The 24,456-nt window shown below is 47.3% G+C and overlaps 1 protein-coding gene and 1 long non-coding RNA gene across 7 annotated transcripts in view; both read right to left on the minus strand.

Moving 5' to 3' along the window:
• The window catches only part of LOC309646478, a 47,983-nt gene extending 41,920 nt beyond the window's left edge, over positions 1-6,063 (minus strand). For 2 of the 6 annotated variants that reach the window (XR_014255390.1, XR_014255391.1), the window contains exon 1: positions 259-6,004. This is a non-coding gene — a long non-coding RNA (uncharacterized lncRNA). The other 4 variants (XR_014255389.1, XR_014255392.1, XR_014255393.1 and 1 more) reach the window with 4 other exon arrangements.
• Positions 6,064-19,745: 13,682 nt separating this feature from the next.
• BTG2 (BTG anti-proliferation factor 2) lies at positions 19,746-23,891 on the minus strand. The gene is made up of 2 exons (XM_082432752.1): positions 23,597-23,891; positions 19,746-22,235 (listed from the first exon to the last, which is right to left on the minus strand). Exons 1-2 carry the CDS (start codon positions 23,748-23,750, stop codon positions 21,901-21,903), a joined length of 489 nt encoding a protein of 162 aa, XP_082288878.1. The 5' UTR covers positions 23,751-23,891; the 3' UTR covers positions 19,746-21,900.
• Positions 23,892-24,456: the final 565 nt, after the last annotated feature.

The raw sequence follows: 24,456 nt of genomic DNA on the forward strand, positions 1-24,456 counted from the left end.
ACATAAGCCTCAGACTGGAGGAGCCCACTTTCTCATCTATTCTGCTTGGGTAGATATAGCTAAGAGGTTTTTAAAAAGTCACCTGTATAAAATCTCTAGTTAGCAAACTCTGTGCTCTGGAAGTGCTTCTTTAAGTCTAACTTCAATCTCACTAGCTCCATATTTCCTTCCATTTGGTCCCCAAGAGATAAAGAAAAAAAAAAATTTTTTTTTCAATCATTCTATCTTTTTCTCCTTCAACCATCCTCCCTTGTTTACCCAGTAATTATGGCGCTGGTGGGTCCAGAGTATTGTTGTCTTAACCGCGCCTGCCCTCTAGTGGCAACTATGTAGAACTGAGGGCAGTCAAGTACTGCAAAGCCAAGTTGGGCCTGGAAAAGGAAAATAAGCATTCAGTAGCCCATCTGCTCTTTCATTCAACTTCTCAATGCACATTTCTTGAAAGCCTTTAAAAGCTAGGCTTGTGCTTTTAGGACAATTCACTATTTTCTAATAGAGAAATAACCACAACTGATATTTACTGAGCTGAATATATTATTTACTGAAGATATTGACTAATATATTCTGTGAAATTCTCTTTCTAAATCCAGTGTTTCTCAAGAGGGTAGCAGGAGTGGATTATCCATCAGGCTCTGATGGATAAAAGTTGTCTCTTTTCCTTTAAGCTACCATTTGATCAGTACTTAAGTGTTTTATTTATGTGGCTTCATTAGCATTCCTAAACATTCTATGCCAGAGGTACTATTATTTTCACTATTTTATACAGATGGAGAGACTGAGGCACAAAGAGGCTGAGATCACCCAGGAAGAAAGCATCAAGGCCAGGATCTGACCCCAGGTCATCTCTCTCCCCAGTCTGTCAGTTTTGCTATACTGTTTCTACTGTGCTAGCCTGAAGATCTCTGTGTTACTGGTGTATGCAGAACTACTAGGAGTGTGGAGGATGCTTGGTGGTAGATGGGGTGTCACCAGTGGGGGGAGGCCATCCGACTTTATTTTTTGTGGACCTAAATCCATTCTGCTAGCATTCACAGTCCCATTATGAATTTTCCAATTAAAATTCACTCTTTATCACTAAATATTTACCACAAGCCCTTGGTCAGGCACTGGGGATACTGCAGACAATAAAAGCAAGCCTTCCTTGCCATTGGGGGATTTATAATCTGGTGCAGTGACAAGCAGTGAACTAAAGAGTCACCCCAAGGACCACATAGTTACAAACTGAGAAAGGGCTGTGAAAGAGATGAGGATGGGTCTACATGAGGATTATCAAGGAGCCTGACCTAGTCTGGAGGATCAGGGGCAGATAATCAGATATGGAGGGAGAGTGTACTTACCTAGATGAAGAGATGGGAGGAAAGTCCAGCAAAGATAACAGCATGTATAGACCTCCGAATGCAGGAGGAAGCTTCCTGGACACTGAAAGACAGCAAAAATGGCTGGGGGCACAGCGGCAAGGAGCAACGAGGCTGGAGCTGTAGGCAGGGGTAAAACCATCTACTGCCTTTATTCTCTTATTTCAGACACAAGTACCAAAAAACTTTACCAACATTCCAAAGCCCCGGCTCAATCTCACAGTTCTGTCTTCCAGCAACTAGTGGGCAGATCTCACTTCGCGCCATCAGAGCCTTTTCTGAAAGTTTTAAAGGTGGCAATCCATGCCCACTTTCTCCCATTCGGCTCTGATCAGTACCGAGCCCCAATGGAAACTTAACCAATAATCAAAGCATCAGAAGGTATGGTGTAACCAGGGAGTCTTGACATTTGTGGACCCCTTTGGCAGCCTGCCAAAGCCTATGGACCTCTTCTCAAAATGTTTTTAAAGGTATAAAATAAAATCCATTGGATTCCAAAGGAAACCAATTACAATGAAGTACAGTTATCAAAATGTATAAATATTTTAGATCATAGATATATATATATATAAATGTGTATTAATGTCATAAAAAATGAGATCCAACAAGTCTAAATAACTACAGTCATTTCAAAGTGCTAATGAGCATGAATGTATGTATTTTCAATAACTGTAATGTGATATGAAAATATCTGTAATTTCAGTTGGTGACAAAGCTTCAGGCTGCTAATACTGCAGTGACTTGTTACCTTCATAATTGAAGGGAATGCTAAATTTCAGTTAGCAGTGTGAAAAAGGAAGATTCAGCATTTTCTCATCCAAGTTCTGGGATCCTCTCTAAATTAAGCCATGAAAAGACAGGCAGAAAGGCAGATCATAGGGGAAAGGCAAGAAGAGAAAGCAAATCATGGTCTTGTCTCTCTATAAGCACAGCTCAATCATTCAACAAATTTTTTCTGTATGCAAAACCCTGAGCCAGATAATGTCAATAGTTGGTGCATTTAGTGTATGAAAGAATGAATGTAAAGGTCTCCAGGTACTTGCTGTGGAATTTGGTGGAGACAAAAATAACTAACTTGCATTACATCCACAGGGGAAGTAGAGAGTTGTTTGTGTTTTTAAACTTTACAGAGTAGCACTTTCTGTATTACTCTGCTTCTTTCAGTGAACATTGTGTGTTCAAGATTTATCCATATTGATTCTTGTAGTTCCAGTTCATTCATTCTAACCATTGTATGAAAACACCTAAATTTATTTCTCTATTCTCCTTTTGAGGGACGTTTAGATTATTTTCAATACTGTAATGTTAGAAACAAATAATGCAGTGAACATCATTTTATCTGTCTCTTTGAGATTGCATTTGAGAGTCTCTCTAGAGTTTACATCAGGATTTCTTTACAGTGCGCTACTGGCATTTGGATCTGGATAATTTTTTGTTGGGCAAGGGGTGGGGGGACAGAGTGGACTGCCTGTAGGATGTTTAGCAGCATCCCTGGCCTCTATCCACTAGATGCCATTAGTATCTGTCCCCTCCCCAGTCCAAATCAAAAATATCTCCAAAGTTGCCAAATGTTCCCTTGGGGGTCAAAACCACCACCAGTTAAAAACTACTGGTATATATGCCCAGGAGGGAACTGCTAAGTCGTGAAATATGAACAATTTACCTCTACTAGATTCTGTCAAACTGCTCTCCAAAGGGGTTGTACGAATGTGCACTCACACCAGTTGTACATGAGCCTCCATTTCCCCACATCCCCATGATGCCAAATACTGCTTCAGATTTCAGTAATTTGGACAGTCTGATGGATGAGACTTGGTATTGATATTTATTTTAATTTGCATGCCCATCTTTTTTTTCAAAGATGGTAGCAATTACACTGATCTACTCCTTCTTAGAAGCTATACTGAGTCTTTGTTGACAGTCTCCAAAAAGGAAAGGAGCTAAATCTGCTGGGCCAGCACAGAGAATCTGGAGCTGGAATCTGCCTGCTGAGCATGCAGCAACAGAACTGGTCCTCCACCCCATCCCAGACTAGCTCCCTCCACCAAGAAGGCTGGGGGGAGCCCCAAACGGGACACAGCCCTCTGTGCTGTGGGGAAATGTGAGCAACTTGCATCTTTTCTAGTCTACCTGGCCGTGGGAGCAAATACAGAGATTAGAAGGGGTAGGGAGGTGGTCTCTCTTGCCGGGGACAGGACGCTGGGAATAATAGTACCCTCAGTGTCCCACCCAAAGCCCACCCCAGAGGAGCTGCTGTAGCTACAATGGCTGTGATGGCATTTGTAAGCAGTGGCAGTGGGCAGGTGCAGATGAGAAAGCATCAGGAACAGGTAACTACATGAACAGTAAGTGAAGGGCAGCATCAAAGGCGAGCATCTCCCCAAACTCAGGTCACAAGACATCAGGCCATGACTCATGAACATTGGCGAAGACAGCAGTGAGGATGGTTTGTAAGACCCCACACCCCACCAAGGACAGAAAGAGAGAGGTAAGAGGTAAGCAGTTGTGCTAGCTGCAGTAAGGCACGTCCACCTATTGGTTCCATTGTCACACCACCAGATCATCCTTTACTTGTAAGATAGAAGAGGATATGTGGGGGACCCACAGTCAATATGACACATCATTTCATGTGTTAGTTGAGCAAACTGGTTAGACTGTAAATTCTTTAAAGGTAGAGATCGTGTCATATGATCCCTCCATATACCTCACAACAGTTAGCACAAAGCTGGGTTCATAAGTTTTTAATAACAACTGTTGGATCATATTTCTGGGAGCCAAATGGAAATAGTAGCATAAAATGGATTTAATAGCCTGTTGCACACACCCACACCCACACCCACACAAACACACCCCTTTTAATTTCCAAAAAATATGAAGTGCTTTCAACAGTATGACCCCATTTATTTTCCCAAAATATCTATAAAGTAATGAGACAGGTCTGATACACCCACTTTACAGATAGGGTAATTGAGACCTAACACTTTTTATTGACTTGCCCCTAATGGCATATACTCAACACTGAAACCCAGGTCTACTGGCTTCCCATTGAACTACACCCCAGTGCTGTGTGCCCCTTGCATCCTCCCTGTCCCCAGCATCTGGCACCACTGAGGTGCCCCAGACACATCATTGTTTTTGTTCTTAATAATGCAAAACATCAACAAAGGCCACGTCTGACATCAACAGGGTATGGCAGGTGATAGAACATGGCAGGATGACCACTAGGGGTCTGTGAGCACTGAATTGCCAGCCTCCGTGTTCACTGAAGAAAATCTATGGACCAGTGTGTAGCATGTGGGGGAGAGGCAAAGACTGCAGAAAAGATGAGTCTCTGAGCAACAAGAAAGGACTTCAGTGGAGAGTTTTGGGAAAAACTTAACAATCACACCTTGGTGTTAATGTAAGTATATGGAGAGGTCAGGTAGGGCACCCCACGAGTCTGTGAAAAAAAAGGAGAATGTTAAATCCTACTAAAATGGGATTATTGTAAATCCTCAGATGCTGCTGTTCTAAAATTTTTGAGAGGGAGTAATTTGAAGAAAAGTCCTTGACTCTGAGCTTCCACTGCAGGGGCACAGGTTCGATTCCTGGTTGGGGAATCCCGCATGCTGAATGCGGCCAAAAAAAAAAAATCTTAAGAAAAGTCCTTGAGGAAAAAAGAATCCTATCTTGCCAACAGATCTCTCCCTTCGTAAAATCTATGAGCTAAAACAGGACCCATGTGAAGGCTGGGGGCTGTGAGACTGTGCTAAGCTTTATTCTGAGTCCTAAATTGCTTTACTGATAGTAATTTTAAATGTCCCTAGAATCTAGTTGTTATCCCTAGCACCTAAACCAAGAATGAGGGGCTGAGATTAACTGTGGGGAAGTAATACTCATTCCTTCTTTATTAATATCTAAAATAATATCATTTATTAGGCATTATGTGTCAGGCATTTTGTCATAATAATGCTAGGAGGTAGGTGCTATTATCATTAGCATTTTTCATTGGTAAAAACTGAGGTTCAGAGAGGTGAAGTATCTGCTCAAGGTCACACAGCCAGTAGCAGTGGCAGAGCTGGAATTGTACCCTGTCACCGTCTCTAGAGTCCTAATCTTGATGCTACTGTGCTAGGTTCTTTGAATATGTATGTATGTATGTTTGTGTGCATTGAGGTGGGGGAACAAAGTTATTCAAAATGCTTTCTCTTACAAAGCTTACAATGTATGTCCTCAGAAATGTATACTCAACTAAGTCTAGGAGGTTGTTGCCAATAGGTACAGTGTAATAAAGCGGATGGTTAATTTGGTTTTAGAGGATGGGTGACTGGTAACACGGCCCTAGGAGGGCGTGAGCACACACAGATATACAAGAAGAAAACGAAGAGGGCCCGAGTAACAGACTTGGGAAAATAAACGCCCAAATACAGAGGGACTTCGGAGAGAGGACCGAGGAGGTTTCAGAAACCCGGAACCTCCAAAATTGCTCAAGAAAGGCTGCACCAGCCCTGCCGTCGGTCAGGCTGTGAGGAAGGCCTGAGAAATGGGGGAAAGACCTAAGCTTTAGGGACCCGAGACGCTCTAGCAGCAGGTGGCGGGAGGGAGGGGTTCCCGGCACAGAGGCAGCCACTCCTCGGCCCCTCCCCCGCCTGCCCTTTGCTGGTGAAAGGCCCGATACCTACCCGCGTAGCACCTCCACTCCGAATACGCGTACTGTCTCGCCTCCCCCCGCCCCACCCCCCCCGCCCTTTTTAACTCCTCTCTGCCAAACCTCGACATCAGGGAGGGCTTTGACTGGTCCGCTGTGCCCCATGGCCAGCCAATCAGCAGCTTGTTACCAAGGTGGGGGCTTCCCAGAGCGGGCGGAGGCTGCGGCACCACCCAGTTGCCAAACTAGGAAAACCAACTAGCTAGCGCGTTTGGTCGCGTTTCAAGGTCCCAGGCAGCTTCTCCGTAGGGACTGAGGGACGTGGATGATTGGCCGGGGGCTCCTCCCTCTGCCCACATCCGGGAGGGAGGGAGCCAAACACCTGCCTGCCCTCACGCCCCCAGCCTCCCCATAGCACCACCCTTGCTGTGCAAGTCTGAGTCCGGGCGGCCCGCGCGGGATCAATCTCGGCTGTCCCCGACTGAAAGCCGTCGCCGTTGCCCCCCAGGCGTGTTGAGGACGGGAGAACTGCCTCGCTGGAAGGTGCAGAAAACAAGCCCACCTCACACGTTTGAGGCCGACCAGACTGAGAAGTGAAGACAGGCTGAGATGCTGTATTGCACTGTGTGCCCCACAGTGACCAAGTGACCAATTCATTCCACATGACCTTGTGGCCTGGGCGGGGCTAGAGTGGGGAAAGACCCAAGAAGCGGAAGAATCAAATCTCAAGTCCCCTAAGCCCTTTGAATTGGTTATCCCATCAGTAAAATAGGGCTAACAATAATGCCTAAACTGCCACAAAGCAAGGGTCTGGACCACAGGGTTTCAGAGCCCCAGGTCCTGGAACTGTTCGCTCGCCCTGGTGAAGGTGGAAGAGGGATGCAGGTGGGAAAGGGGGGCTACCCGAACAGGACTACTATCTTTGGAACAGCAAAGACCACATTTCCAACCGTAGCTCATTACAAATGGGAGAAAGGATGGAGGCAAATCTACACCCTTACCAAATTCCCCTTTGGCCTTGTACCCAATTCCCAAATTCCCTGTTTCTCTCAGTTTCCACTGTGTAGCCTATATAAATGCCTCCTGATCTGGTAATGGTAATGACGATAATATTTAATAACATTTATTGTGTCCTTACAAAGAGCCAAACACTCTTCTAAGTGCTTCACCTATATTAATCCCCTCAAGAATACTGAGTGGGAGCAATTTTTTAATCCTCATTTTAAAGATGAGAAAATTGAGGCATTGAACAATTAAATAACTTACCTGTGGTCGCAGAGCTAGTACATGGCAGAGCTGAATTCAAATTCAATCTGACTAGTATGTTTCTACCTAGGGACCTAGGGCCCCTGTGCTCTTGGGGGCACAGACTGCCTTTTGAAGCATCCTGTGCCCCCAAGAGCAGGACCTCCAATTATTTGCTTTCTCAGTATTTCCACAGACTCAGTGTATGGTCTCACCGTATAAAATGAAACTAGATAAAATGGTGAATTTTATGTTGCAGAAGTTTTACCACAAGTAAGAAAGAAAGAAAGAAAAGAAAGAGAAAGAAAGAAAGAAAGAAAGAAAGAAAGAAAGAAAGAAAGAAAGAAAGAAAGAAAGAAAGAAAGAAAGAAAGAAAGAAAGAAAGAGAAAGAAAAGGAAGGAAGGAAGAAAGGAAAGAAAGAGGAAGGGAGGGAGGGAGGGAGGAAGAGAAAATCCTCCTATCCATCTGCCCAGTTCAGGTCACCATTAAACCAATCTGGAGCATCCCTAAGTGCCAGAAGAGAAGGGGTAATCCCCTAAACTTCGCAGTTTTGTTGTGTGTTTCCAAAATGGTTCCCTCTTAGGGCAGATACGAATTTCAAAGTTGGGGAGTGGTGGGCAGGAGTACAGAAAGGAGAGGCTGAGAGCCTGCCCCCAGCTGGTGTAGGCAAAGACTATCCACAGGGCCTGCTTGGGTCTAGAGGGCCATCTCTGTTTCACTTCCCCTCCTCCATTCTCTTACTCCCTGAACCCTGACCTCTAGCTCAGTCCTCCCTACCTCCCCCACCCCCACCGTCACCCATCCTGCACCCAGTTTCCAGGTTCCCAGCAACTTGGGCACACCATCTGCCTCTCCTCCCCCTTCCCCAGGGTCTTAGCTCCTTTTAGTGAGCCCTTTAAATAATTAAATGCCCCAAAGCCTCCCACACACTGATCCCAGCTCCTGGTCTGGGGTGTTATTCAAAGACCAGGAGCTGGGCTGGAGGGCTGCCAACCCGGTCTTCTCTATTCAGCTCCTTTTTTTTTTCCTGCTCAGCTGCTGGGTGGTTAATGGGCCTTTCCTCCTGCTTTGGCCCCTCTGCCTGCCAGCCTAGTACGTAGAAACCAAACAAAAAGAAAAAAGCTGTAAGGGACTGATGGGGGTGGGGAGGGAGGAAGACACCAGACCCACCTCGAACTGCGAAAGGGATGGGGACAGAGGGTGGACAGAGAGGGCCAGAGCAGCTTTTCCTGCTCCTCATCCCTGCAGAGGAGCTGGGGCCACTCCCTCTAACCCTGGGGAGCTGTTTGGCCGAAGGGGGAGGGGGAGGGGGATGTGATCAGGGGAGAGGGCTGGAGGTTGTCAATCACTTGGGTGTTTTGGGGCTTAGGCAGCTTCCTCATGCAAATCACCCTAGTGAATTACTGAAAGTTTGATGCAGGCACAAAGAAGCTGCTTCTCTCGCCCACCACCTCTCTCCACTGCACTACAGCAACCCCACCCCTAGCCAACCAAACAAAAGGCCCGAGCCCAGCGTTGCGTGAAGGAGTGAATGGGTGAGACCATCCCTGGTGACGTCCCGCCAGACAGATGGCAACAGTTGCCCCACACCAGTTTCAAGCCTCCTTTCATCCTTCTGCCAATCATAAAGGAGAACAGCCTCCATCCCTCCAGAGTCCATCAGCTCCTCAGAGCCCACCCAAAGACAGAATGGGGGTAGGGGGAGGCTGCCTGGGAGCTGGAGGTGAGAGGGGAATGACGTTGGACGTTTGGCTGGAAAAGAAAAGGGTTGTTCAAAGTGCTGGCACTGGGGCCAGCCTGCCCATCTGTTCCCCTCTGGGGAGGCTCTGACCCCACACTCCTCCTCGGCTTCTGTCCAGCTGTGTGCAGAGCCAGGACCCCTGGGAAGGGAGACCTCAATTTGGGGCAACAATGGTACACTGTGGTAGCTTGGGGCTTTGTGCTTTGAAGGTTTTCGTTCTGTAAAAATCCCTTGACTGGGCATTGTTTTGCCTCTCAAAAAATAGCGTTAAATAGAAAAATCCAAGACCTAACAGGCGGAGAACAGTGAGATCTGGCACTCTGCCATTAAATAATGACGTTTGAGTTGTTCTAGAATAGGATTCTATCAAAATAACCCATGTGTGCTTTCAAACATTAAGAGGCTAGGTGGAAAGAAATGGACCAGGAATCAGGAGACCTGGCTTCCATGCTCAGCTTACATCTGCTTGCTGTATAATTCTGGGCAAGTCATCTAGCCTGTCTGAGCCTCAGTTTCTTCTTCATAAATGGTAAAATCACCCGCCACCTCTACCTCCCAGCATAGTGGAGAGTAAGCTGATGTGCAATCCAGTGCTCTATAAACAGGACAGGCTGTGCAAATAGGAGGTTTTCTTTCCTTTTCTTTTTTTTTTTTTTTTTTTTTTGGTGGGATCTTAGTTCTCCAACCAGGGATCAAACATGTGCCCCCAGCAGTGGAAGCATGGAGTCTTAACCACTGGTCCCCCAGGGAACTCCCCCATGGAGGCTTTACTTTCAGCTTCCCCACAGTCATAACTCCCAGGAGGTGGAGTGTTGAAACATTTTTCAAAGTGCTTCACATCTATTATTTCATGAGGCAATTGAGACCAGAAAGGTCTAGGGCAATGCAAAGATCTTTTTTAAAGAGTAGAGGTGAAGGCTCCCCTGGCCCCCTAATCTCCTGAATCTCCGATTTTTGTCTCCTTCTCCCTCCACCCTCCAACATCAGTCCAGTCTGTTTTGGGAGGATTAATGGGAACTCTAGGTTAAGGTGCTAAGAGATCTCGATAAATTCAGAATAAAAGGGAATCATTCCTTATGTCTTAAAACAGTAAAAAGGTATAGCATATGCAAAGTTATGATTCTGAGGCCGCAGGTCTGCATTCTTCTGGGCTGAATGCCCCTGGTTGCTCTTTCTGCAGAAGAACTGAGCTGTGGTGCTGGGGGTGAGGGGTGAGGGGTGGGAGTGGGCAGAGTCGCTCAGAGCTTAGGGAACAGAGCTCACCATTCTCCTCCTACATGGCTCCATGTCTTGCTCCTCCACCCACCCACCGGACCTCCTGTTGTTTGAGTTGGCCAAGGTGCCTGTGCTCAGAGTTGTTTGGGCACAAGATAATAAAGGCATTTCTCAAAACATCTCTCTTTCCCGATCCTTGCTTCAGCCAACCTCACCCATCTCTAATCATTTCCATTTGTCTAGCAACTGTCTAAGCACTTATTTATGTAGAATGTATCATTCTATGTAGTTCCATTAATTTGTATTTAATCACATATCAGTGTTTTATATACTGGCATTTATGATTATCCCATCAACATCTTTGGACTGACAACACACTGAGGACAAAAACTCTCGCCTCTGCCCACCCCCCCACACTGTGCTTCTCACAAGGACCCATCTCTGGACATAAGAGAGCCCTTACTCCAGGACACATTGCCTGCCTGCCAAACTGAAAACTCAAAACCATAAAAATGTCCTTCAAGCTGCACGTGCAGCTTGATCTGTGCTAGAGCCCAGATGTAGACCCTGGACTCCAAGACCTGCATTGGCCCACTTCAATCCCTCATATTCAAATAACACTATAATCTTACCAAGTGGTTTTACATCGTGTTCCGCCCTCCTGGGTATCTTTGAAGCTCATCTCAGGACACAGTGTTCCTTTCTTTTCTCTCCCACCTGGGAGGTGCCATGGGAAAAGTCATGGGAAAAGCCTATTGGCGACTATGACCGGGAGATTATTTTCCTTTTGCAAAAACAAGAGAAGCCACTGAGACCTAAGCCTCCACCCTGAGCAGGTCCCAGTAAGAAAGGAAGTGGGTCACAATGAGCACAAGGCGTTCCTGTGTTTTGCACAAGAGCTGGGAAGTCAGCAGCTGAGGATGAAGCAATCCATCTGGCTGGTTGGTCTCTATTGGATCAGGATTTCTCCATCCGGAAAGAGGCAAAGGACAAAGGAGAGATAGAGAGAGAGAGAGAGCCCTATGGGGTTGGGGGGAGTCCACTGAAATGTATAGACTAGACTACTTGGTTCCCCAGCCCTTCTTGCTCTCAGTTTCATACCCAGGTATTGCATTAAACCCAGAAGCTACAGTGGGTATTGAGAAATACCAGAGGTGATCTCTAGAACCTTCAAATTGAAATATGACACATAAACAAAAAAGAAATTCAAGGAAGACATACACAAATAAAAGATCATATACATGAATAAGCAAGGGAACAGCAACTTCTTCCTATAAAAGTTTAGAGGGCTGTTATAAAATCAATCAAGGCTAGGATAAGTGGCAGGATTTCAGAGGACGGGCAATCTGAGTTTGGACATAAAATATACGTAAGATTGAGATTCCAGACTTCTTACCTTTTTTTGACTATCTGCAATGTGAACTGTGGCTTGGTGTAAAAGTTCCTGGAATCCAGAAGACCAGAGGGCTAAGGGTGACAGGGGGAATTAGAAGAAACCCTGGATCCAGCTTTGCCTTAGTTTTTATTTCTTTTTTTTCCCCCTCTGTTTATTCAGCCAGTCCTGGATTTGACCCGACCCTGTCACTTACTAGCAGTATGCCTGTAGGTAATTTGCTTCACCTTCCCTGAGTCTTAGTCTCTTCATCTATAGTCTAAGGGTAATAATATCAACCCATGGAGTTACTCTGAGAATTTAATGATATTATACACATGGTGAATGCTCACTAGTGCCATTTATTATTGTGTTATACTGTTAGCCCATTGCAAACACAAAGACAGAAAAGGATTAAGGAGGTAACATTCCCATTCATTCATTTACAATATTGTTGAGAACCTACTGTATGCCAGGTCCTATGCAAGCACTGGAGATACAATGTAGCATCAAGATAGGCAGCCCAGCTCCCAGAGCCAACAGCCTCCCAGGGAGACATAAATAAAATAATCATCCAGATGAGTGGATCACTTCAACTAAAATGGAGAAACTTGAACCACAAATACTACCCTACCTTCCTGGGAAGAGTGGCCAGGGAGAAACCCAAGACAGAGTTTGTCTTTGCACCAACTGTCTGGGGTTGGGTAGGTTTGGTGAAGATGGGGTGTACAGTCGCTTCAGCTCTGAGGTAAGAAAACAGAGGCTTTGTCAAGATGGCCCCTTCCACTCTCAGCCTTTGCCTTGAGAAGCAATGCACTCCACTTTATGGCAGGTGAATGGTGGAGGGTGACCCAGCACCACCAGCCCTTGTCATGTCAGCGTTAGAGTCCAGGGCAACCAGGCCTTTGTCCTGAGGTCCCTGTGGTGACTCACACTTTAGACCTTGACCCTCTCCCCTGGGGAAAGGGGAATTAAGGTGGGAAGCTTCTAGACATTTCACTTGTGAAATGACCCTCTGTTCTGACCCAACTGAAGCCCCTGCCCTGCTCTGCTGAGAAAGCCTTCTTCCTCTTTGGGCCCAGTACTGTTTATACACTCTCAGAAAGGCAGGTATCAGGAGGCAGCTGCTGTTTGTGGTCAGTTCTCCCCAGATACAGGAGCTCCAGACCTACCCCCACACTGGCTGCCATTGGTTAACAGGAAGCCAAAACAGACTCCCTCTCGCTGCCCTCAGCCACCCAGCCAGCAAACAAAGAGCTACAGGAAACACCTGGAGGAATGGGCAGCTGGCAAGGGGATGCTCTGCCCAGGAGAAGAAAGGGCTTTCAGGATTAGTTAGGCCAGTGAGGAGCTGGGGGAGGGGCTCGGCTGCTTAATTGCACTTCTCTGGTACCCACCAGCGGCCGACTAACAGCTGAGTTGCTCCAATGCACTGTCACTCCCCCACCACCCAACCACACACACACAGAGGAAAGGGATCATCCCCCTCCAGCACCAGCTTTCCTAGAGCCAGGACAAGAATACTCATAAAGGAAAGACTCCTGAGAGGGCTTGTGCCTCTGCCCCTCTCCTTCCTTCCGTGGCCTCCTCACTCTCAGCCAGAAAGTTTAATCCTCTTCAGACCATGTAAATTTAAACCCATGGTATAAGCGTGAAGACAGAATCCTTAAATGATGCATCAGTCTATGCTATGTGAAAGCATTTTTCCAACAGTAAGTCTCCATTTATTTCCAAACTTATTTATCTAGATCTGCATCCATCTCTGCCTACTTATTGCTTATTATTTCAAGTTGTTGTGGTTCCAGTTGTGTGGAACAGATTTAACTGAAAAGATCAAGTGAAGTCCTACCATCAGCATCCACCTAAGAACAAATTTGCTGGTGTGTAGACCATGTGCTGGGAACTGTGATATCTGCAGGGGGACTCAGCTCACAGGGCTCCCTCACCCCCTCTTAGGAAACTCCCAAAGTGGGCAATTTCCTTTCTAGGTCCTGAATGGGAAGGAGGATTAGAAGAGGGCAGTGAGAAGAGGGCACTTACCCCACAGTCACCTGTGGGCACATCCTTTCATTCAACTGCCAGTGTACTCAGTGTACTAAGACTGTCTCATGCCAAGTTGTGGGTGGCACATGGGGGTATAAAAAGAAATAGAACACAATGGTTCCTCCTATGGAGGTGTATACGGTAACAGTTGGAGAGGGGATGCAAGCTTGCAAAGCCACCAGACCTCAACCAAAAGCAAAACATGAAGATGTGCTGACTCTTTGTTATGAAAGTGTAAACAGTAATAAATGACATGTATATATATCATTAAGAGGCTCTGGAGTAAGAAATGTGTTATAAAAGTGCAAGCAGTTTTAAACCATATGTACAAATATTGAAAAGCCCTGAGGTAAGAATGTTTTTAAAGAGGACTAGCAGGATTATTCAGGAAAAGTATCCTGAAGAGGCAACAGGTGAAGGAAAAAACTCTAGAGAGTCACATAGGTTTTTTTTTTAAAAGCTTTATTTATTGGCTGCGTCAGGTCTTACTTGCAGCACAAGGGATCTTTCGTTGTAGCGCGTGGGTTCTTCATTGCGGCACACGGGCTTCTCTCTAGCTGTGGCATGCAGACTCCAGAGCGCAGTAGTTGCAGCGCATGGGCTTAGTTGCCCCGTGGCACAGGGATCTTAGTTCCCTGACCAGGGATCGAACCAGTGTCCCCTGCATTGCAAGATGGATTCTCAACCACTGGACCACCAGGGAAGTCCCAAGAATCACATAGATTTTAAACTTGTTTCCACTACCTCCCCCTCTAGTTACTGGTGCTTTGCTTTCTTCATCTGTGAACTTGAGGTAACAATATTTCACAGTGTGCTGTGGACACTACAAGAAACATTCTGTGTGTAAGGCACCAGGCAGAGTATCTGGCAATTGTGGGTGCTCAGCACATGGTAAGAGCTCATATCCTAGAAGAAAGTGTGTCAAAGTCTTTTACAAGCAGTTTTGGGCCGTGATAATTGTCAGAGTAGAGAAACTTGCAAATGTGGACATGGCGGCAAGGAAAGGTGAGCAGGTAAGAATTGACAAGGTGAGGGGTCCTGGTGCAGATAGGCCATTGCACAGAGTATTTGAGGTTGGAAAGACTGGGAGAGCCTTATATTCCCATCTTAGGGATTCAGAATGACAAAGAAAGGCAGCAGGAAGGGAAAGGCACGACGACGAAAATAGTTTGCACTTGCCCCGGGCTGCTGGCCAGGCCAGGTAGTAGAGCAGGTAGAAGGCTGTTGTTTTATTTCAAGTGTGACAGGAGCCCGACTAGGACTCTGTGCTGGCCTAAATGGGACAGAAGAATCAGAGATTTTCCTGTTCCATCTGGAAATGGAAATGGAATGGTGAGAGGTGATTTAGCATAAGTGACTCATTTTACGGATGAGAAAACCAAGACTCAGAAGGCGAAAGTGACCAGTCTAAATTGTCAAAGACATCTATTACTAGTTATTTTCAGACCTGAAGCTAGGGCCCCTATTTCCCAACTCCTAAACCTAGAGTTATTTCCACCACCCCACAGCTGGCTTCACAAGCAGACATTGGGAAGAGAATTTCTGTAGACAGCATCAGTGTTCAGGAGCTGTGGAGTCTATTCTCTCTCCTGCCACCTTGGAATTCCTTCCTGATGGCAGCCCAGGCTTTTCTTCTCCAGGTGATTACCTTCTGGGTAAACCCATTTAGGGAGTTAATTGTTAACTAAGGCTCTCCCATATTATGACTTAAAGTGTGTACACCCCTCTTTAAGTGACATTTACATTTCAATGGCAGGTGCTTAAAGACCTAAGAGCCTGCTAGAGTCAAAGGATTGGTTTTTTTTTTTTTAAGAAGGTGCAATCACAGGTTGGTATTTTGAGCTGGGACCCATCGTGGCCGACCCTGAATGGACTTGAGTTTTTCCTCCCATCTCTGATCTAAATCTCTTTCATCCACTAGCCTCTACTCTTGGCCACTTTGACATTCATTCATTCAACCAATATGCACTAACACCCACTAAGCACCAAACACTACTCAGATAAGGTCCCTGGCCTACATTCTAGCTGTAAACTCAGGGTTATAAGGACTAGGGCAGAGGAAAGAACTAACATGGGAACACACGTTCCATACTGGGAAGGGGAAATGTCACAGAAAAGTTGCCTGGAAGAGATGGTCTAAATCTTGAGAGGCAAGAGTTAACCAGATCAAGTGGGTGAGTAGGAGAGGGGCAGAGCAACCCTGAGTAAAGGTCCAGAGGCCACAGTCCCAGGCACAGGTTAATGGACACCAGTTGAGGGAAGGGAGAGCTGCTTCTAGTCCAGTCCTTGGAGGGGGAAGAGGCCCCAGGTGTGCCCTTGGTTCTATTAGGGATGTTCCTTCTTAAAGATCATGGCCATGGTGACAGCCAGCCACTGATGTCCTCAATGCAGAGCCTCACTGTTAGTATGGGGGATGGGGTCAGAAACGTCTACATCCCCACTCCTAGGGGCATTATAGGTCACAAACTGGCAGCCTAGGCTGATATGCACTTAAAAAAAATAGCTTAACACTTGAAAAAAATTAGTTGCCATCATTAGAATTTAGGGAGATGTCAAATAGAAGTCTACATTTCAGGTTTCTCTTGAAAAATTACAATATCTGGTATAGAGCTAACGAGTGGGGTCTTTTTCTGACAAGGCTTGAGCTGGCTCTCCAAGTTCACTGTGGCCTCTGTCCAGCTATCCTCATTCATTGACTGTCTGGCCTTACCCTCACCCTTGCTACCCACCAAATTTTAAAGGGGCCCTCCCTGCTGGTATATAAAGTAGCCCTTGGTCCAACCTGCCCAGCTATAACCTCCTCTTACCTGATGTGCTCTGGGCAGCCTGTCAGGTTTACTGAACCAGGGTTGAATTAAGGCCGCCCTTGTTTATGGCAATGAGGGTGGGGAGTGGAAGAGCCAGGCTTCAGCTGGGAACAAAATGTCTTGGAGCTGGTGGGAGCTCACAGAACCAGGCTTCTCTCAATCCAAGGGAAAGGACTGGCTGCACATCTGGGGTACACTTGTTTGTATAAGATCATTGTTATCCAGGGCCCTGGTAGCCTTTTAGACTAAGCTCAAATGGTTTTTTTTTTTTTTTTTTTGGCCAGCTCTGCAAAGAAATGGTGCAGAGAGAAGGCCAGAACTCTCCAGAACTCATCACCCTTCCCCTTCTCAACCTCCCCATTTCTCTCTCTTCTGGGAAGGGAGAGCAGATGGGTGTGATTCCACAGATGGGCAGGATGGAGGTAAGCAAAGTTGTTACTGGAAAATCCCTTTCCCCACCCACTTGGTGTGTGAATGAGCACGTAGCCGGTTTGGTTAATCTCCACAAGCAGAACATGAAGCCAACAGGTCAAAACTGCTCAGTGGTCAATGAAATCAGATGTCTGGAAAGGACACTGTCCATTTCAGCAAGAATGACAAAGGTCAGACATCAGTTCATTCATTCATTTATCAGGTACTTATAGAGGCTTCTTGGTGTTAACTGTAGCTGCTCTTGGAGGCCCTAGTAGGAACTTTAATTTAATAATGGTTTCCTTCCAGTTATCAGAATGTCAGAGTGTCCTTATCCGTCTCAGGACAAGTTCAGAGCCCATGAAGAGATGAGGTTAATTTCTACTTAAATCTACAATTCTCATTTATTTAGTACTTAAATGTGCAAAGCACTATTCTAAGTAGAATATGGATCTCATTTAATCCTCATACCATTTTGAGATAGGTTCTATTCTTAATCCCATTTTACAAGTGGGGAAATGGAGGCCTGGTGAAGTAATCTGCCCCAGGTTTCACAGCCAGTAGGTAGGTGGTAGAGCTGAGATTAGACCTCCAGGCAGCCTGACACCAGGGCCTGAGCTCCTGACCTCTTTGCAGCACTGTCTCACTAGACCTGGAAATTGAAACCTTATCAGGCAGGAGTCTGATCCAAACAAGGGAAGATTATTACTGACTTCACTTCCCAGCCCAAAAGAACTTTTAGTTCAACTAATTGAAAATATGATAATAATTGTGCTAATTTGCCCTCCAGTAATTGCTAGGATAATGGAGATGATTTAGAACCACAAGCTGAAGAAAGGAACAGAGTTCATCTAATCCACCCCCTAATTTCTGAGACAGGAAACTTTAGGGGTTTATACGAACTCACATAGCTAGTTAGGAAGAACCTGGACCACAGCCCATAGATTCTACCCCCCGCCCCCACCCAGCCCAGAACTCTTTCTATTGCACCACTCTTTGTTGGGCCAGGTGCCAGCACTGGCCCGGAAGCCAGGAGTCCTCACTATCTTTCCGGACCACAGGCTACTCAAGGAGCAGATGTCAGCCTCACAGAAGTGGGTTTCTTCCCCCTGGGGCTCGTTTGTTGCAGCATCAAGGACTTCCCCACCCAAACCTCCTTATCAGGAGCCAGGATGGGCTCTTAATCTGCAGCTCCCAGGGCCTTGTCTACACTCTTTGGGGTGGTGCTTATCATCCAGAAACAGCTGACCAAGCACAGGTCTCCCAGGCTGGCACTGTTTACCAAGTGGGGAAGCTGGGAGCAGAATGGACCAACCAACGCCCGGTCCCTGAACACATGAAAGCCACCAACTGCAATTCCTCAAGCAATTCCCGTCTACAGCCCCTGTTCCCTCACCTGGCTAAGGGGTACTCTCCACTCCTATTGACATTGGTCAGATCTAAAGTAAATAACAAACTGCTTGATCACAGAACCCTCTTATTTAAATTGAGGGACTATTAGTTCTACCTAGAGCCATGAGCAACCTCAAGATCAATCTGCCATTCTGTGGTTTACCTGGCTTGGAAACAGAGGTGGGTGATGGTGTCCCCTTAGCCTCCAGACAACCCTCCCTGAATTTCAGGCCTTCGACTAAACAATAAAATATCCTTCATGAGAGAAGCCTGTTAGCAAACAAGAAGATAGATGCTGATTTTGTACCGAATAAGAGAAGAGTACACCAGGATGGGCAAAAATTCGACCCTAACCTCATTGATTAAGAACCTAGGTAGGTCCTTAACAAATGAGTACCTAGGACATTTGTGTTAGAAGCTAGACATGAAAATGGGACCATTCTTTTAAACAACTCCTTGACACAAGTGGGTCCCTAACCAATTCTATTTGTGATACAGATAAGCTAGCTTCCCTGACCCCCATCTCCTGGCTCACCTACCCTCCCAGTATATCACACACAGCCTCCCAGGCCTACCTCCCACCTAGGACACCTAGGTCAAACTGCATGTTTGTTGATGAGGGTCATGGAGGTATGAAATGAAGTGTGTGTGTGTGTGGGGTGGTGCCACTGCTCATGAGACAACATGTTTAAAATTTAGTTTAAGTATAGTCCACTTACAGCCAAGAAAAAAGATAGCCCAGGTCAAAAATGTACTTGTGACCTTAGTGCAAACTGTGGAGCTAGCAAGTGAAGTGGGGGTGGGGAAGCCTGTTTCAAAACCTCATGGGTAGAACCCAAGAGTCAGGGATGAGAAAGGCTGTTTCTATGTCCTTGCATAGATCCTATCTACATAGCCAGAGTTATAAATGGGTAACAAACCTATGCTCTTGGTGTTTGCTGTCAGAAGTAGCTCCTTTTTAGCTAACTGGTAACATTGGTCTTCTGTCACATGTTCAGTTCCAGTGCCTGTATCCTGAGGCCCAATTGCTCTTGTATAATAAGAATGGTGGTTGCCAAATGGGAGCCCCAAAGATGACAAGAGAGCTTGACCAGGAATTTCAAAAAATTCTGCCCCAACCTGGAAAGGGGTTCAGTGTCCTCTGTTTACCATCCCAGTCTGTGAGCAGGCTGTTAGTCTTAATCATTTTTAATAATTTTAGTACCTAGCACATACAATAAATGCTTGCAGAATGAACTAATGAGTAAGGCAGAGCAAGAACAGGATGCATAAGATGAGCCCTGGCTAGACTGAGGAATGCTCAGACTAGAACACTAGCCCATCTAGCATTTTCACAGGGAAGTTAGAATATGCATTAAAGAAGGGAAGTAAGGAGCTATCTCCCAGGAAAGAGGGGGTGCTTGGAAATGTCCCTACCACCTATGTGATAGGTCTTCTGAATCCAACTGAAGAGAAATACTATGAGACACAAAGGATTTGCTTGAGGGAAATGCAAATTAGTGATGTGGGAATTTTATCTTCTCTATACCACACGACTTCATCTGCTACATTTTTATTAAAGAAACCAAAAAAAAGTGTCCATTTGTCCATAAAGCTGTACATTCTTCCATATAAAAACACTATTATACAATTAGTAACCTTTGTCTTTTCTGTCAGAATAGCTTACAAACGTACTATTTATTTTTTACTTAACGGGAGAGACAGGCCTGCTCAACAGTCCAGCTCTGTGTGTTTTGTTGTTTTTAAAGTGAACGTGATAAAGAAGAGAGAAAAGATTAAGAATGAGACCATGAGGCGGCTTATAAAAAGGCAGGGACCTGTTTGCAGACAAGATGCAACAACAATCTGCAGTGATTCACAGCTTTGTTTCAACCCACAGACCAGAAAACGAGCTCTTGGGTCTACTGGCCTGAAGTTAACTTTAAAGGAATAAGGACTGGAAAAAGGATCTGGGAAGGTAGCTCGGGATCTGGAAAGTTGAAGAGGCAGTACTGGCAGGAATGGGTAGGGGAGTGTTTGGTAACTAGCACCCTTGAGTCAGAATTGAGTATTTAAGAAATCCAGGAAAGGGGACTGGCAGTGGGGAGAGAGTTTCCTCACTAAAGGCAACAGCAGGAGGGTAGCCAGGTTGACCAGATGTTCTAGCTACATCCTTCTTAAGGTGATTCGGGTTTGGGAAACTCAAGGCCTTCTGAGGATCCCTCACTAATGTCACCGAGAAACTGAAGGAAGGCGATTTCTTCCCTGTGTAATTTTCCATTTTTCTCCAACAGTAACAGTAAATATTGCACAAGTCTATAGACAAATTTGGATTGTACTGAGAGAGACAGTAGCCTCTCCCACAGGTGCTCTGAGCACCAGGGAGAAAAAACAATGCCCAAGGTTTGGCTTTTAGTGTCAGCCCTACAAGAATACCAAGTAGTCCTGCAGAACTTGGGGCATTCTCCCATTCAGCCAAGGAATATCTACAAGGCTAAGCATCCAGCCATAGTCCTGAGGACAGAGGGAGAAATGGTTCCTTAAGCCCACCAGGGCACCAGGAGGTTGTGAGAGCCAGATCCTCCTCCAGATCCTCCTGGGACCCAGGAGGCCATATTGCACAGTGACTGAGAACTCTTGTCCTAGAAAATAGGGAGCTCCATGACCCAACCAGAAGGGGAGAGGAGCGGCGGGGAGGCCCAGGGGGGGCAGTTAGAGAGGAGTGTTGTGCTTTTAAAAAGAAGGCAGTATTCAAGGACTTGAAGTTTCCTGTAGCTTTTGAGCCACCTCTCAAAGGGATAATGGCAGCATCATGAGGACTTCCGTTTGGTTACAAAAAGAAGGGTTTTGGCCAAAAAACATCCCAGTGGATACTCTTTGGGTACCAAAATTCCACTGCAAATCAACCCCAAGGTATTTGCCACACATTCTCACACACAGAGCAGCTCATAGCAAGGCAAAGGTTTTGTGCAGAGTGCCTTCTGTCCCAACGCCAATAACCCTCAACCCCTGCCTCACTCCCCTGACTCCCAAAACAAAAAGCTTTATATTCTTGGTGGGAAGCAACATCTACAGCCCCCTGAGAATAGAATTAGAAACAAGTCATGATTTCAAGAAAAGCTGCTCAGGACAGAAGGAATCAGGAGAGGTCTTTTCACTCTCTGCCTAGGATCTCATCAAAAATTGAAAGAGAAGATTAGGCAATATAGTATGATTTAAGTCCAGGCTTGAATGCCCCTGAGTAAGATTAAGAGAGGGGCCAGGGATGCAGGTGTCCTGGGTGAGAGGTTTGAACTCAGCCTCTCTTCTCTCCCCAGGGCAGATCCTGACCTCTCTCATTCACAGTTACTAACCTTGCTTGCTCCCTCTCACATCTTCCTGGGTTGCTAGCCAAGCTTCTCCCACCTCACCTTGGCCAGATCCATGCCCTCCCTGACCATTCCCCTCTCCCATTCCAGACACTGGCTCCCAGACTCAAGCACACAACAATTCTCTCCAAAGGCACCTGGGGAGGCCACTTCCAAGCAGCTCCCTTTAAGGATTTTTTTCTTAAAAAAATCTTTTGGCTTTTTCCCCCCTTTTCTTAAAAAAAATAATATATATATATAAATAGCTCTTCACTTAAAATACAGTTCCCCAGGTAGAGGTATGCAGTGGCCTGTTGTCACAGCAGAATGAGTACAGCAGAGTGCCAGGTGGGGCGGCGTGGGATCTAACTGGAGACTGCCATGACGTAGTTCTTTGAGGGGCTGCTCCTGCCCAGCATCATTTGGTTCTTGCAGGTGAGGAGCCCATAGGAGGTGGCCACCGGGGCCTCCTCGTACAGGACGCAGATGGAGCCATCCTCCCCAATGCGGTAGGACACCTCGTAGGGGTCCACCCACAGGGTCAGCTCACTGGGCAGCAACCGGTGCAGCTGAGGCTGGCTGAGTCCGATCTGGCTAGCCACTTTACTGATGATGGGGTCCATTTTGTGGTTGATTCGGATGCAGCGGTAGCCGGAGCCCTTGGATGGTTTTTCAGGAAACCAGTGGTGTTTGTAGTGCTCTGTGGAGACAGGACAAGGGGGATATGCACTAGTTAGAGCAGCTGGGCCATGGATGCTACCACAAGGGGGGTAGGGGTGATGGGATAGGAGAGGAAGGGACCTAGTGATTTTAAGTAAGCAACATGGTTTCTCATGAGTTTCAGGACCCTCCTGAAACCCTCCCGACACTGTAGCAGAAAAAAAATTATGGGATCTGGAAAAACCCCTCCTTCCAGGACAAGGGTTTATGTGTATTGGGAGGGCGTCGCAGAGCTCTGGGTCAATCCTTTGTAGCCAGTATATTGCCTTTGGCACATCCCCAGTTTAAGGAGGAGGGGTGTGACTGGGGCTGGCATGTCCAGGCAGGGCCTCTGGGGACCTATGAGCTGAAGTTTCAAGGCCAAGAAGTCTGCCATCATTGCGGACCCACAGCAAGTCATCATGTCTCCCACCCTGTGCCTCAGTGGTTCCCTCTGCCTTGAAAAGTCAGAGGCTTGTCTCAGCGGGTAAGGGAGGCAAAACCGGGATGTTTGGATGAAACATACGTTGTTCCTCAGAAGGCAGGATCTGTGTGGGCACGTTCAGAGATGGCTATTGCTGCCCAAGACCGCCGGCCAACCCGCTAGAAACAGCTGGGATATGGGTCTCTCCCCAGCCAGCGGCTGCCTGTATCTTGTCAACCTCCTCCGTCTCACGTCGCACCGCCCCCAACCCCGACACACGCCCGCAGAGCGCAGTTACTACGTACAAGGCTCTCTCTGTACCATAATAGGTGGCAGATGGCTAAGGGTGGGGGGGGGGGAGAAAATACAAAGGGGGCCCGGATTCCAACTTCGACTGAGTCAACAGCAGACGCAGGCTCAGCGCAGCCCCGCGCGGCCGGAAGAACCACGGCTGGGACTCCCAAGTTGTTGAGAAGGTTCAATTGCGCCTGCTTGTTCCATAAGGACCCCCCGGCCGGTCGGGCTTTGTTGCCTGCAGGGTCTCAGAGTCCAGTGAGGGAGATGAGCTCGCACTCAGACCCGCAGGTACCCCCCTTTCCGGGGCATAAGCCGGGGACTCGGGATCGCACTCAGGACTAGTGTTTGCGCCCGCGACAGCTTGGAGGGGAGCGCCCAACCAGAACAACCGCGGACCGAGACCCGAGAGCAGGGCCGAGGAGGAGAGACAGGACCCAGAGGAATGGGCGGAAGGTGGGGATGTGGGGGTGGGGGGAGGAGACTGCAGGCCGCCCCGGGAGCTCGAAGGAAACCGAGTCCCGGAGCTGCTCGAGTGGGGAGCCCTGCCCTAAGTGGAGACGAAAGACGCCTCAGGCAGGGTGGGGGGCCGAGCCCCGGTGGCAGGGTTTGACGGGCGCCAGGACCCTCTGCAATGTGCTCACCCATCAGGGCTTCCTGGAGAGCCCCGCTGAAAACCTGAAGTCGCTGCTCGTTCACGCAGCCCCGGGTCCTCAGAAGGCTGGAGAGGAAACCCACAGCTGCGGCGATCTCCGGGAGCATGTCTGTTCTCTTCCCGGTCCAGCTGGCCTGGCTCATGTCGTGTGCAACTCGGGGAGCGGTGGCGGAGGCGCGGGGTCAGTGAGAGTTCTCTGATGGGACGTGCCGAACCGTAAGCCTCTGCTCGCTCGCCAGTCGCGAGGGCTTTGCCCGGACTTTACCTGCTACGCGCCTTTCATACTGTTGCGAGAGCCGGAGGAGCCGGCGGCAGAGTCCATTGGCCGCAGCCAGAGGATAGGGGCGGAGCCTGGCGTCCGCCCCGCCCCGCACGCCATAGGTCTCAGTCCCGCCCCCACCCTCTGCTGCCTCCTCTGCGCTGAGGTCATCGCCCGCTGACGTCAGTGCTGGGAACCGTAGTTGGGCTTGCAGGCTGAGGGAGGCGGGAGGAGAAAGGGGTGGGGGGCGCGAAGGCTCTCTGGAAAGGAGAGCGGCGCTTCAAGCTGGGGATTCTCTGACCTCTCCTATTCTCCCATTCTTCCAGACAGTTTAAAGAACACCTCCAACAAGAAGCCTTCGTTGACACCACCTCTCCCAGGAGGTCGCCTTTTCTGACTCCCCCACTTTCAACCACACCCTGTCAGAACTCACCCATTTTACAGCTTTGACGCGTCTCCTAACTAGTTGGAATGGGTTCCTTTTGGCTCTCCGGAAATGGAGACTAAGTATTCTATTTAATTCCACAATAACACCAACTTCCCCAACAAGTTATGCTCTTCTACAGCAATGCTTTTTCTCTTGCCTAGAA

Source organism: Balaenoptera physalus, assembly GCF_965194825.1.
Source record: "Balaenoptera physalus genome assembly, chromosome: 1".
In the NCBI taxonomy this organism is placed as follows: Eukaryota; Metazoa; Chordata; class Mammalia; order Artiodactyla; family Balaenopteridae; genus Balaenoptera; species Balaenoptera physalus.

What these genes read in the sequence shown, in the direction of transcription:
- BTG2 (XM_082432752.1), bottom strand. Translation starts at nt 23,750, where the DNA reads ATGAGCCAGGCCAGCTGGACCGGGAAGAGAACAGACATGCTCCCGGAG. An exon ending in TCTCCAGGAAGCCCTGATGG is followed by an intron (nt 22,236 to 23,596) that starts GTGAGCACATTG and finishes CTGTCTCCACAG; the next exon opens with AGCACTACAAACACCACTGG.